Raw genomic sequence first — 15268 nt, forward strand, 5'->3', positions numbered from 1 at the left:
CAATATAATCACAAGGAAAGGCAAATAAATAATTCAGGACATCAACAGCAGTGTAGAAAGGGAGGAGCTTATTAAGCACAATTTATATTAGGAGTAGGCAGCTTAAAATCACCATGTTTAAAACGCAGCTCAACAAAAGGGAGGGTGAGTGGGAAACACACCAGGGAATCAACAGCAGTGCTTTAGTTTATGCAAGCTTCAAATCTTTTCAAAGACAGGTGCCCATAATTTCATTGAGTATTTAAGTTATCACTCAACAGACAATTTAATCAATGAAAAAAATGAGAAATGTGCAAAGTCTCTCCCTCTCACATAGAACAAAAACACCAGGCCAAGCAGATTTCTTAAAACAGAAAACAAACTAGAGCAGGTATCAGAAAAGCAGCCATATCAGTCACAGACAAAAAATATAGGTTTCCTCACTTAGCAGGGAATCACAAGCAGTGCTTTACTTTATGCAGGCTTCAAATCTTTTCAGACAAAGGCAAAGACCCAGAAATTCACTGAATAAGTATCACTCAAGAGATAAAGAATGTTGCTACCACTATGGGACAGCAGGATACTAGCAGGCAAGAATGTAATTACCAACAACAGCAAAGAAACTTGAGTGGCCTACCAGCATGAGTGCTGGCATCAAGCCACATTTTCTAACTGTGCAGTCCTGTTATCCCTGAAAAAATCCACAAAATAAATTTACAGCAGTAAGACACAAAATAATAACCAAAGCTAAATATACGTGCACAACTCAAGAATAACAATTGCACTAAAAATGTGTAGGTTAAGTGCTTTCATCTTTAACATTTAAGTACCAGGGTTGAACAATGAGTTCAACAAGCATTTTGAAGTATAGGGCTGCAAAAAGTACAGTTGTGTACACTTACCATAAATGTAGATGTTAGAGTGTATTAAATGTTGCAGTCCTCACATTTTGGTTATCCCTGCCAGGGTAGCCCTGGGCCGGCCCGAATACCAGAGGCTTAGTATTTCTGCGTTGGTTGCTGTCGCTTCAGGACTGATGTCAGTAGTATAAAGTAAGGCAGCTGATGTCATTACATCAGTTTTTCTTGCCCTGTCAGGAGCCCCCAAGTGGGAGCCAGATTATGGTGGAAGAACCCCAACAGTAGAAAGTAAATACCAAAATGTTCCTTGTAAGTAGAGAGAGAAAAAAAGAGGGGGATGGAGGGAGGGAAACCAGGACTGCAACAGTGAATACACTCAAACATCTACATTTATGGCAAGTGTACGCAACTGTACTATGTTCTTCATGTCTCACTGTTGCAGTCATCACATTTGGGTTGATTCCCAAAGCTGAGGAAAAGGGTGGAGGCAGTCAAGGAGACCAGGGGCTGGCTAGGATGCCCTATAACACTGCAGTGGCAAAGCCTGGCCTGGATTTGGAGAAAATAGGCAGGTGGTAATGCTTGGTGAAAGTGTGAACAGATGTCCAGGTGGCAGCCTCCAGGATGTCCCTGATGGGGACTCCTCTGAGGAAAGCTGCAGAGGTGGAGGCTGCTCTGTTGGAGTGAGTCCTGACCCCCTTAGGGGGAGGTTGTCCATGTTGCTTGTAACAGAAATGGATGCAGTGTGCTATCCAATTTGAAATTGTTCGTTTGGAAATGGCTTTGCCCTCTGCCCCTGCAGCAAAGCTAACCAGTAAATGATCAGACTTTCTGAAAGGTTTATTCCTGTCTAGATAGAATCTGAGCTGTCTGTGCACATCAAGAGAGTGCAGGATCCTTTCCCCTTGTTTTGTGGGTTAGGAAAAAAGGTGGGCAAATGAATGGATTGTTTGAGAGCCACACTGGACACCACTCTGGGCATGAAGGATGGGTTAGTCCTGAGGGAAACCCTGTCAGCATGGAAGATGATGTAGGGCTCCACAGCCATGAGTGCTTGTAGCTTGGAGACTCTTTTGGCTGAAGTGATGGCTAAAAGAAAGGCGGTCTTCCAGGAGATAAATTTTAGCTATGCTGAAGATGCTCATTTCATAGGGTGGCAGGGTGAGCTTTTTGAACACACAGATAAGGTCCCAATCTGGGGTGGGTGCTTTTCTGGGTGGCCTCAAGTTGCTATCCCCTGTTAGGTATTGTTTGATCAGAGGGTGTGAGAAAAGGGACTCCTCAGTGTGGAAATGAGCAGACACAGCACAGGTATGAATTTTAATACAGGAAAAGGACAGACCACTGTGTAGCAGGTCAGCTAGGTAATCCAGGATGAGAGGTAAGGAGTTCTGTGCACTGTGTTGGCTCCCTTGGCCTGAATCCAGGTGCAGAACCTTTTCCATTTGTCAGCATAAGACTTTCTAGTGCTAGGGCGTCTGGCCTCACATATAACATCTAGAACCTGTTTACTGAGGTTGGCAGATTGATCTCTGGACAGGGAATAAGCCAGGCTGCCAAACTGAGGGTCTGCAATTGGGGATACTTGAATTCTCCTTCTCTCTGGGTCAGGAGGGTTGGGGTCTGAGTGAGATGCCATGGTAGCAGTGGGGACAGGCTGCACAGCAGTGGGTACCAGTGCTGGCGAGGCCAGTCTGGAGCAATAGGAATTGTCCTTGGTTTTTCCTCCCTTATTTTGAGGAGTACCCTGGTGATGCGAGGTAGTGGAGGAAATGCTTAGACCGATAGACTGACCCAGGAGAAGGCTAGGGCATCCACTTCCAAGCCATGCAGTGATGTTCTCTGGTGCAGAACTTGCTGAGCTGATGGTTGGTGTGGGAGGCGAAGAAGTTGACCTTCGGGGTGCCCCACTTCTGAGTTATTAGGGTGAAGTTTCTTTTGTCTAGCTGCCACTTGTGTGGGCCCAGAAGATTTCTGCTTAAGTGGTCTGCCAGAGAGTTTAGAGAACCTGGCAGGAATTGTGCTAATAGGTGGAGATGCATGGCAGAGGCTGTGTGCCAAAGGGTGATGGCCAGCCTGCATAGAAGGTAGAAGTGAGTACCTCCCTGCTTGTTGATATAACACATTACAGTGGTGTTGTCTATTTTGATCAGGAGAGCCCCTGGGGAGAGTAGGGGCCTGAAAGCTGTCAATGCATGTTAGACAGCTAACATCTCTTTCTGGTTGATGTGCAGATTGATTTGCTGTGGGCTCCATTGGCCCTGTATGCACCTGCAGTCCAGGTGAGCACCCCATGCATAGTTGGATGCATCTGTGGTGGGGGTCTGGGTGGCGGGGTGGTGGTGAGAAAGGTAGTCCCTTGTTGTGGGAGCATGCTGCTGCCCACCAAAGAAAATCTTTCCTTAGGCAAGGTCTTATTGGCATAAGAGTTTCAAGGTCTTGAAAGTGTTGACACCAAAGGCTTTTTAGGTACCACTGAAGTTTCCTCATATGCAGTCTGGCATATGGAATGAGTAGAATTTAAGATGCCATGAACCCCAGAGCTTACAGGATTTTCCTTGGAAACAACTGGGGTCTGGTGGCTAGTTGAGAGAAGTAGGTTATTAAGGAAGTTTGCTCTTCTGGTGTAAGGAATGCTCCCGGGAATATAATCCTTTGGGTGGGTACTACTTTGGATTTCTTTTCATTGATAGTGTACCCTAGGGAGGTCAGTAGGGACTTTACAAAGGCCATGTGCTTGAGCAGCTTTTCCTGTCTGTTTGAATTAAGCAGTTGTCTAAGTATGGGTAAATCTGGATATTCCTTTGTCTGCAAAAGGCAATGGCGGGAGTCAGACATTTTGTGAAAACACTGGGAGCAGTAGATAAGCCAAAGGGAAGCGCAGAGAACTGAAACTGCAGGGATCCTACCCTGAAACATAGATATTTCCTGCATGATTCCCTGATAGGGATGTGGAGTTAGGCCTCTTTTAGGTCTAGGGTGGCTAGCCAAGCATCCTTGGAGAGCATGGGTAGCAGTTGCTGGAGGGTGAGCATTTTGAATTTTGGTATCACCAGGAAGGTGTTTAGAAAGGATAGATTGAGGATGGGGCGTCAGGTGCCCTCTTTTCTGGGTACCAGAAATAGTCTGGAGTAGAAACCTTGGCCTATCTATTCTGCAGGAACGTGCTTTATTGCCCTCATAGGGAGCAAGGAAAGCACTTGCTTTTTCTCCTCTGCCCACTGGTTTGGAGGTAGATCAGGGAACCCTTTTGGGGTTGGAAGTGTGTGGAAAGAAAATCTGTATCCCTGGGACACTATGTTGAGGACCCAGCAGTCGTTGGTAATGGTAGCCCAGGTGCTTGCATGAAAGGAGAGTTTTCCTCCTAGGGTAAGTGTAGATGTGCAGAGGAAGGGGGTGGGGGAGGAGAGTCATTGTGAGTTATTACCATGAGTGGGTGGCTTAGAACTCCCTGGTTTTGAAGTGGAGGAATTCCACTGTTTTGAGCTCTGCATTCCCTGTGGCTGTTTGTCTGGGGGGGTCTGCTTCCCTGGGGTCTGGGCTGAACTGACCTGGTGGGAGCAGGAAAGGACCAGTGCTTGGAGGTGCAATGCCTGCTGAATTTTGGTGGCTGGACCTGTAGGAAATCCTTAACTGTCTGCAAAGATTTAGCTTTTTCTTCCATCTTTTTAAAGACCTCCTCTGCCTTAGTGCCAAATAAATTGTCTTTGTGCAAGGGTGCATCCAATAATTTAGATTTAACATGGTCTGGCAAGGGCTATTCCTTAAGCCATGCATGTCTTCTAAGGACAGAAACAGTGACTGCTGCCCTGCAAGAAGCTTCTAGAGCATCAAAACCACAGTGTAAGGTATACTTAGTCACTTGACTTGCAGAATGCATTATCTCCTATAACGCTTTAGATTCTGCACAAGCAGGAAAGGAAGACACTTTTTGTTTGAGGAGTTCCATGGTATGTTGCTGAAATTTTAGCATATGGAACTGGCAATTTAGTGCTCTGATAGCAAGAGTAGCAAAGGTGTATACTTTTTTACCCCATCTGTCTAATGCTCGGGAATCCCTATCTGAGGGGGTGGGATTCTTAGCAGAGGTTGCTTTAATTCCTTTGGGCCCTTGAGAAATTACCTCAAGGTCAGCAGTAGAGTTTTTGAAAATAAATGTGCGAGTCAGGGACTCTAATACCTGTCAGGTTTTCTGGGTGCAGGAGGGAGGGTGTCAGGAGTCATTGGTTTGTGACGAGAATCGGTAGTGCGAAGTAATTCCTTGGAAGCTGGTGCCTGCTCAGCTGCTCCAGACTCATCCGAGGGTGAGACAAGCGCAGGATCCTTAGTCAAAGAGGAGTTTTGCCGTATACCGGACTCTGAAAGGGCCTCGGTAGCGGCCTGTGAATCCACAGAAGTGGGCACCAGGGGCTGCAAAAGTACCTCACTGAGGACCAGAGAACTGACGACTAACTTAACGGAAACGTCGTCAGTAGGCTTGGACCCGTGCGGTCTGTCTCTGTCTTTATCCTTACATTTTTTCAGAAGATCTGCTGTCAGATGGTTTACCAAAGCTATATCGGAATTCGAGGACTGTAAGCGAAAGTATCTAGCTACAATAAGGGCCTGACGATGTATGGCTCTGGTGTTAAAGCACAAAAGTGACAGTGAGGGAAGTCGTGGTCTGGGCCTAAGCAAATGACGCAGTAAGAATGAAAGTCTCGGTGTGGTATTTGCTTTCCACAGGCGAGACAATTGTTAACTTTTTCTGACGTCGGTTAGAGCAGGAAAAAAGGATCCCCAACGTGGTACTTAGCTTTTGGAAGACTTCAGCTTCAATTCAGAAGATGAAATTCTGGTAGCGGCCGACCGGCACTTGTGTGAACTGCTTCTGCTTCGGGCTCCTCAGCAAGAAAGACTAATGTAATGGCGTCAACTGCCTTATTTTATACTACTTATGGCCTGACAGTCCTGAAGCGACAGCAAAAGACGCAGAAATACTAAGCCCTCTGGTATTCGGGCCGGCCGAGGGCTACCCTGGCGGGGATAAACCCAAATGTGATAACTGCAACAGTTAAACACGAACATCTGTAATATGTTTATTGTACGAGTACAATCATACACACAGATTTCTATTACCATCATCTTTTTTCACAAGTACATAGATTTTAATTACATTTGTTTATTATTGTAGTAAAATTTATTATGAAATAAACAATTTGAGGTTTTTTTATATTTAATAATATTGTAATTCATGATACTAATAAAGTTATTTTATGTGCCAATATACATTTAAATATAAGGAGTTTTTTTAAAACAAGAAACATCTTTATTAAATTATCACTTAAGACACAGGCAGTCATTCACTGGTATAAATGAAAGCAAAACATATTGATATTTTTAGTTACAAACATTATACATAACTTATGATTTATCCATCCAGTCAGTCAAACATTATGAAGCTCAATCAAATCCTGCCTTCTTTTAGATCTCAATCCTCCTCCAGAATATTATTGCACGTGTATTGTTCCTACAATTCTCATTTTTTTCTGTGTAATGTATTCCTACCCTTTTTTTAAAAATCCCACTTCCAGTTGTTTTATCTCTGTCACTATATCCACTACTTATAGTACAGTTGGTTTAGACTTTGAATTCCATTTTCAGTAACTGCTTTTCTGGCAGTCATTATAATTAGACGCAGCAGCACCTTACTACATCTAGGCAATTCCGATTCTCTATCATAGCTCAAAAAAAACATTTCCTTAGTTATACCAATTTGCTCACCTGGTACTTCTGATAAAATAGTCTGCAGGGAAAGTACAGTTGTGTACCTACCATAAATGTAGATGTAAGAGTGTATTCACTGTTGCAGTCATTACACTTGGGTTATCATGCTACCCGCAGTCGGCCTGAATTCCAAAGTCTTGGTCCGGCGTCGGTTGCCGTCGCCTCTTCCCTGACGTCAGTGCGCCAGGGGTATAAAAGATGCAGCCGATGCCATTTTCTTCTGTTTTTCTTGCCCCAGATGTCAGGTGCCCACAAAAGAGTAGGCTAAAAAACATTGCTAATAAAAGCATGCACTAAAATAACAATACCTTCATCTACAAGCAAATACACCACATAGGTTGTATAGGATAGAGAAGTACAGATAAGTCCCAGCAAAGAAAGGGGGATGGTGGGTGGGTAACCTGGAAAGCAACGATGAATACACTCGAACATCTACATTTATAGTAAGTACACAACTGTACTATGTTCATCGTGTTTCACTGTTGCAGTCATTACACTTGGGATGAATCCCAAAGCTGAGGTTGGACGGCTGGGTCTAAATAGAATTAGGAGTAGCTATAAGGCCCTGCAAGACTGCAGTGGCAAAGCCTGCATTTAGAGTAAAGAGGCAAGTGGTAGTGCTTGTGTGCACTGAAGTCCAAATTGCAGCCTCCAAAATATCCTTGGTTGGTACTCCTCTAAGGAAGGCTGCTGAGGTGGCTGCTGCCCTGGTAGAATGTGGTCTAATGCCCTTAGGCACTGATTTACCATGTTGTGAATAGCAGAAATGAATGCAGTGTCCTATCCATTTTGAAATAGTCTGCTTTGAGATAGCCTTTCCTTGTGATCCTGCAGCATATGCCACTAAAAGTTGCTCACTCTTTCTGAAAGCTTTAGTTTTGTCCAAGTAGAAGCATAGCTGTCTGTGTATGTCCAAAGAATGCAGAAATCTCTCCCCTTTATTCTGCGGCTTTGGATAAAAAGTAGGCAAATGAATGGTTTGGCTAAGAGCCACACTGGACACTACCTTATGCATAAATGTTGGGTTTGTCCTTAGAGAAACCCTGACCGGATGGAAGATGATAAAAGGTTCCACAGCCGTTAATGCCTGTAACTCTGAGACTCTTCTTGCTGAAGTTATTGCTAAGAGCAGAGCTGTTTTCCATGATAAGAATTTTATGTTAGCTGTATTGGCTGGCTCAAAACAAGGCATTGTGAGTTTTTCCAAGACAAAATTGAGGTCCCATGCAGGTACTGGTGCTCTCCTTGGAGGTCTTATGTTTTTGGCCCCCCCTGAGGAACTGCCCAAGCAATGGATATGAAAAAATAGGTGGGTCTGTATTGTAATGAGCTGAAATGGCAGAGGCATGGATCTTAATCGATGGGAAGGATTGGCCTTTGTCCAGCATCTCAGTTAGATATTGTAAAATCTGAGGAATACTTGGAACAAGCGTGTCAATTCCTTGTGCCTGGTTCAAAGCACAGAATCTCTTCCATTTTTCTGCATAAGAATTTCTGGTGCTGGGCCTCCTGGCCTCCAAAATGACATCCATAACCGCTTTAGAGAGAGGTGTATTCTGAATGGTTACAGTATCCTCCATGCAGTTAGGTTTAGAGTTCCGAGTTGGCTGTGCAGGATCTGATTGTTTTGTTGGGTCAGTAAATGAGGAATTTGAGGTAATGTCCAGGCTGGGCCTTGGGACAAGCTCCTTAGGATTGGGTACCAGTGTTGGCGTGGCCAATCCGGGGCAATCAGAATCATTTGTGGCTTCTCTTGTCTGACCTTTAGGAGTACCTTGGGGAGGAGAGGCAGTGGAGGAAAGGCATATACTGTAAGGTTGCTCCAGCTGAATGACAGGGCATCCACTTTCCATGCTTGTTTGTGATAAGTCCTTGTGCAGAATCTCTGAAGTTGGCAGTTGTGAGGGGAGGCAAAAAGATCTATGTCTGGGCATCCCCATTTCCTTATGCTGAAGATTTGTGGATCTAGTTTCCACTCGTGAGGGTCCATGAGGTTTCCTCTTAGTTTGTCTGCCAGAGCATTTGTTTTTCCTGGCAGGAATTGTGCTTGCAGGTGTACTTGTTAAGTCAATGCTGTGTTCCACAAAATCATGGCTTGTCTGCAGAGGGGGTAGGAATGTGTGCCCCCTGCTTGTTTATGTACCACATGACTGTGGTGTTGTCCATCTTTATCAGCAGCTGTCCTGGATGAAGTAGGTCCTTGAAGGCTGTCAGGGCATTTTGTACAGCTAGCATCTCTTTTTGATTGATGTGTAGATGCCTTTGGCTTGGAGGCCATGTGCCCTGAATACATTTTCCTGCCATGTGGGCCTCCAGGCATAATCTGATGCATCTGTTGTTAGTGTTTGCCTGGCTGTGGGTAAAGTGAATGGCTGTCCCTTGTTGTGGTGACAGGCCTGTGCCCACCATCAAAACTCTTGTTGCAGGCAAGGAATGAGGGAAATTAATGATTCCATGCTGTGGCAATGTTGAGTCCAAACACTTTTTAGGTACCAGTGTAGTTTCCTCATATGCAGTCTTGCATATGGAATTAGCAAAATGCAGGAGGCCATGTAGCCCAGAGCCTGCAGAATTTTTCTTGCAGATAACTGGGTCTTTGTTGCCATGTTTTCGAAGTAAGAAGTCAGATGCCTTTGTTTGTCTGGCGTGAGATAAGCCATCTGGGCAGTTGTATTTAAGCTTGCACCCAGGAATATTATCTCTTGAGAGGGTACTAGTTTTGAATTCTTTTTGTTTACTGTGTACCCTAGGCAGATTAGTAATGCTTTAGTAGAATGTCTTTGGCCTCTGCTTGAATAAGGCAGTCATCCAAGTAGGGATATATTTAAATTCCTTTTTGTCTGCAAAATGCAATTACCGGTGCCAGGCATTTTGTGAAGACCCTGGGTGCAGTAGATAAGCCAAAGGGCAGTGCAGGGAATTGGTAGTGCTTTGAGCCAGCTATGAATCCGAGGTATCTTCTGCAAGATTGTCTGATTGGGACATGCAGGTATGCCTCTTTGAGGTCCAAAGTTACAAGCCAAGCCTTTTTGCCCGGCATGGGCAGAAGCTGCTGCAGAGTTAACATTTTGAATTTCGGAACGTCCAGAAAAGTATTTAGAATAGACAGGTCCAGAATCAGTCTCCATGCTTTGTCCTTTCTTGGTAATAAGAAAAGTCTTGAGTAAAATCCTTGTCCCTGCTCTTGTTGTGGCACTGGCTGAATAGCCCTCATGTCCATGTGGGATGAAACTTGTTTTTGTGCCTCTGCCCATTGATAGTGTGGCAGGTCTGGCATACCTTTTGCCTTTGGAAGGGTGTGAAAGTGGAACCTGTAGCCCTGAGAGACTATATTTAAGACCCATTTGTCCTGGGTAATTATGTGCCAATTTTGTGAAAAAAAGTGCTAGCTTTCCCCCTAAGGGTGCTGCCAAAAGAAAAATGTTGGCATTGGCAGAGGGAAGTCATTGGGACTGTTTCCTATATGGCTGTGATTTGTCTTCTCTGCTTTTGGAGGTAGAAGTACCCCACTGTTTGGGCCTGTATGAACCCTGGGGTAGAAGTACCCCACTGTTTGGGCCTGTATGAACCCTGGGGTTGTTGTCTGCCTCTAGTGCGTCTGTATCTGCCTCTTTGTGGCCTGTCTGACACGGGAAAGGAACAATTCTTAGAAGGCCAGTTCCTGCTAAATCTGGGTGGCTGCACCTGTAAGAAATCCTTCACTGTCTGCATAGATTTAGCTTTATCCTCCATTTTCTTCAACACCTCTTCTGCCTTAACACCAAACAAAGTATCATGCTGTAATGGAGCATCCAATAATTTTGCTTTAACATGATCAGGCAGAGTCTGTTCTTTTAACCAAGCATGCCTTCTAATGACCGAGCCTGTTATAAGGGCCCTGCAAGAGGCCTCCAGTGAATCATAACCACATTGCAAAGTATGTTTTCCCACTTGTTCAGCTGCATGCAATAAATCCTACAATTCCTTGTTCACAGCATATTCAGAATTTGTGAACATTTTCTGTTTGAACAGAGACATTAAATATTGCTGATATTTAAGCATATGAAACTGACAATTTAAAGCCTTTACAGCCAAGGTAGCAGAAGTGTAAACTTTTTCCCCCGTCTCTCCAGTGCCCTAGAATCTCTGAGGGGACAGGGTTTTTTGCAGTAGCAGCTTTGACTCTTTTGGGACCCTGTGAAATCATTTCTGGGTCAGCAGCAGGATTTTTATACAGAAATTTATGAGAATCTGGAACCCTGTAGTATCTGTCTGACTTAACAGGTGCAGGAGGTAAAGAGACGGGAGACAGTACGGACTCTGAAAAGACATAATCTACAATGTCTAGAACAGGAGGAATAGCAAGAGGTCTGTGCTGAGGAAGTAAGTCTCTGAACCTTTTCTTAGAATCTGAATAAACTTGGCTCTCCCAGTGGAAATGCTCCCTCATGGTATGCAAGGTTTCCCCAAATGAATACTCCTCAGGAGGAGAAGCTGAAGGAATAGATTCTTCAGCATCAGAATCCTCATAGGGAGGAATAGAGTATCCTTGTTCTGAAGAGGAGTCAGAGGAAATGGAAACCTGATCAGAGGAAGCATATTCAGTGTCTTGCCTAGGCCTCTTATCAGGAGGGGGATGGGAGCCCCTGATCAAAGTAATTAGGTCTTCGGCCATTTTGAGCATCTGTTTCTTAGGCATGGAAGTCTGTCCCGGAGAATGCTGTACTTGTTTTCTCATCTTTAAAACTGTCTTAGTCTTTGTCTTTGATGCTGAAGTTGGCTTAATATAAAGCTGTGTAGGTCTGAAAACACCCTCAGAAGCCCCAGACCCATCTGAGGGATTAATTTCCGAAGGCCCAAAACCTTGAGTATCCAGAGGCCTAAGCTGTCTCCACATGGGAGTCGGAGGTGGCCTGTGGCTCTGAGGTAGCGGATGTCAGGGGCTGTGAAAGTGCCTCACTGAGAACCGGCGAACCGCGACTGGCCTAGAAGAGGCTTCATCGTCAGTTTTGAACCTCGGATGCCTGTCCTTTTCTTTTTCCTTGTGGTTTTTATGAACTCCGGTCGTCGGCTGTTCTGACGGCATTATGTAGTTAAACCTTCAGCCAAAGCAATGAAAAGCAAAATCATACCGACGCTTAATAGTGCGTTGGTTAAATCTAGCACAAAACCGACAACTAGCAATGTCGTGGTCAGGGCCTAGGCAAGGAATACAGTAAGAGTGAAAATCCTTATGAGGCATTTGCTTCCCACAAGAAATGCAATTGTTAACTTTTTCTGACATCGGTCTGGAGCAAGAAAAAAAAGTTTCCCCAATGGGGTACTTACCACCTTTATTGAAGACTTCGGACCTGAAATTCAATTTCAAAAATCTCAGGAGTCGGCCGACCAGCACTTGCAAACTTCTTTTGCTTCGGGCACTGCGCAACAAGAAAGACTGAAGAAAATGGCGTCGGCTGCATCTTTTATACCCCTGGCACACTGACGTCAGGGAAGAGGTGACAGCAACCGACGCCGGACCAAAACTTTGGAATTCAGGCAGACTGCAGGTAGCCTGCCAGCAGGATAACCCAAGTGTAATGACTGCAACAGTGAAACACGATGAACATCTTTTGATTCTTATAGTTATCATGCAATATTTTATATGCTCTACTAATTATTACATGTAAGGAATTTTTGAGCATGTGATTAATGCCCAAGTGATTTAAATATCAAATGTGTAAAAATGCAGTAGTTCTGAAGTCATCTGTGAAAAAAAACATGAAAGTTCTTAACTTGCATATTTTAGTGAGTCTGTTATTCTCACACACTGCAATCTGTGCTGCTAAGCCCAGTTAAAGCCCAAGAAAAGTTCCTGGTTCCCAGTGTTACCACTAAACTATGACCATGTAACTAAGGGGAGTGTACCCAGCATTAGACCAGTCACAGGAAATTTCAGGCAAGATGTCTGTCTGGATAGTGCTTACACTTCAAGATGAACCCCCCCCCCCCCTCAGATGGATGTCAGACATGCAACTCTACAAAGCTCCCTGCCATCCTCAAAAGCAAAAACTAGGTACACATGAGAGCACCTACTAAACAAGTGCCATGACAAGACATGGGGCTGAGAGTCTCATCTCAAAAATGAAGTAACTTTCAGAAGATAACACTTGTCTGCCCTTGATTATTCAGCTTTGACAGTGCACTGACAAAGATATGAAACTGCCTGTGGGACCACCCCACATACTCCATCAGGGACTTCAAATGTTACCATTCACAGCATACTTCGAAGTCCAAAAGCTTCTCCCTCATGTAACTACCAAGCAGGTGGACTGCATTGCTGGCATATAAAGCAGTGCTTTATGTAATGCCCTTTTCCAAACAATGGACAATGCTAATGTAGGTCTTTGCAAACAGTTCAAAGACATGCATTTTAAAATAGTTTGATGCTTTAAGGCATCAACATGGTTAACACTTCATTAAAACATTAAGATCAACAACCGAATTGTGCATGCAGCAAAAAAGAACTAGCGGCCCTGGTTGTGACATGCATCCTCCTAGTAAGGAGTATGACATTATAACGTGGACCAGTGCAAAGCATGTGTACACCTGAGTTTGGAAACTTCTGAGAAACCTGCAGAACTGAAGCAAAGAGAGAGGCAACTCCATATGCAAACCTACAGAAAAGCCCCTGTTGCTATATTTAAAAGCTATTTTCAGGAAGGTGAAGTCACAGTCCAAACGTGAAAGGGAAAAGGGCCAAGAGTGTTTTAGAATTATTGTCAAAAGAAGTCTTGAGCGGTAACCATTTTATTTGTACTGTACAGCCCATTCTCTTACCGTCACAAAATATTTTAAATGGTGACATTCTGGAACAGAAAAATGTCACATTTAGGAAAATTCAGGTTTTTAGTATTACCTCCTCTCAATATTATTAATTCTACTAATCTCTTCCACCTCTGAGGAATAAAATTAAATACACCACCAGTCACTACACAACACTAATTCTTCCAGGTTTTCATTATAATAATAATAAAATAAAAAAAAAAAAAAAAAAAAAAGAGTATAAGCAATGCACCACTTTCATGCACAATAAAACAGAAATGATACTATGGTTACACAGTGCAACTTACTTGTAGCAGACAAATCTTTGCCTCCTGAAACAGACATCGAACCGTCCTGTTTGTCTTGGTTATTTTCACTACCCTTGGCAGCCTCTTGCTTGGTATTATCTGGCGGATTAATGTTGAACAGAAACACATATGGCCCATCTTTCCATGACTTTACAACATCATTTTTACCCTATAAAAACACACACAGGAATACAGATTTAGTGGTTTACCTATCACATTAACAGAAATGCCATTTTAGATGAAATACTACACCAGTCACGATCCAACTACTTTCAACTTTCAACCCAAACTGTCACATACAATTATTCTAAACTTTTAGAAGCATCTTTGTCAGTATGTTATTTCCTTAGAACCACCAGAAGAAAATGTCTAGTGACATTCAAAGCAACTTTTTTCCCGCTAGGACATTATACCATCTCCCTTCAGAAAAAGGCCATCAGTAATAAAATTCCCATTCTGAGGTGGAAGGATCCTGGACACTTTCTTCTTGCCAGTAACCAAGAAATCTGGGAAAGATGGTCAGAAGACAGATCCCAAAAACTATGGAAAATCAGTGCCCCTCTGGATCCTCCTCAGAAAAATACACTGACTGACAACTTTAAATATATGAAATTATAGTAATTACCCTGCGTAGGAAGTCCCTAATCCATTAGGGTACCATACAAAAAGTACAGCACAGCATGCCTGGAAAGGCTGGGAAAAGACTAATAAAAACACATAAATGAGGATCACTCTACCCAGTTGAATGTAGCCTTGGACTGGAAACTCAAGAAATAATAAATGAAGAAAACCTCTAGACCCTGAAGTAGCAGAATATCTTTTTCTTGAAGGTACCCATTTGAAGTGTGCACTGGACGTGGCAAGTACATTTAAGGGAATTAGACCAGGAAGGGGATAGACTGATAAAGGATCCCATATGTTTGTAGGCTTGCCAGTCTTGCCAAAACACAGAAATTATTTAGGCTGGTAACTGTAAACAGTAATTTATAGCTCTCTTGATACTAACACAGTTGAGAAAAGTTTTAAGTACTAGCTTTGCAAGAAAAACAAACTGGTGAATTTTTAAACAATTTTTCAGTGTTCTCTAATCTTACCTGTATACCACAGCATGTGGTGTAAAAACTGCTGAACAGCACAACGACCTGATAGAGAAGGTTGATGATGCATAGACCTGCTTCCCAAATCTGTCAATCGCCCTGGACTCCCGGTTCTGGGAATGGACAGTAGAACTTTCCTCTGCTAATTTTTTATTCGTGGCGGCCACTACCACCATCTTATTTACTACTAAGCCCTTAGCTCAAAGTGGTTCATCTTCTGGAGCAGGAAGGATTTTGTCAGTTCTCTAGGGACTGGTTCTACAGCATCAGGAGCCTTCCAATCCCACTAAGCAATTAGTTTAATCAAATCATCAGCAGGCAGGGTCACCCAGGAGGTAGATGGGCGAGCACCAAAGGCCTGCTAGTAAACAGATTCCTCTGAAGATGGGTTTTTGGACTTCTAATTGCCCTTCTGTTTTAGGATCTCCAGAATGTCTCCAAAGAAGACATCTTCCAGGGGTGACCATGGGGAACC

General features: G+C 43.6%; 1 protein-coding gene across 1 annotated transcript in view; it reads right to left on the minus strand.

Annotated features, from left to right (window-relative positions):
- LOC122804259 (transmembrane protein 87A-like) overlaps positions 1 to 15268 on the minus strand; it is a gene marked incomplete in the record, with an annotated part of 1166529 nt that overhangs the window by 557663 nt on the left and 593598 nt on the right. Inside the window, 1 exon segment of the mRNA XM_044074023.1 lies at positions 13697 to 13865. Coding sequence (XP_043929958.1) covers positions 13697 to 13865 — 169 coding nt within the window.

The sequence above is a fragment of the Protopterus annectens genome, chromosome 6.part0 (genome assembly GCF_019279795.1).
Source record: "Protopterus annectens isolate FY-2018-M chromosome 6.part0, PAN1.0, whole genome shotgun sequence".
NCBI classification, from domain to species: domain Eukaryota; kingdom Metazoa; phylum Chordata; order Ceratodontiformes; family Protopteridae; genus Protopterus; species Protopterus annectens.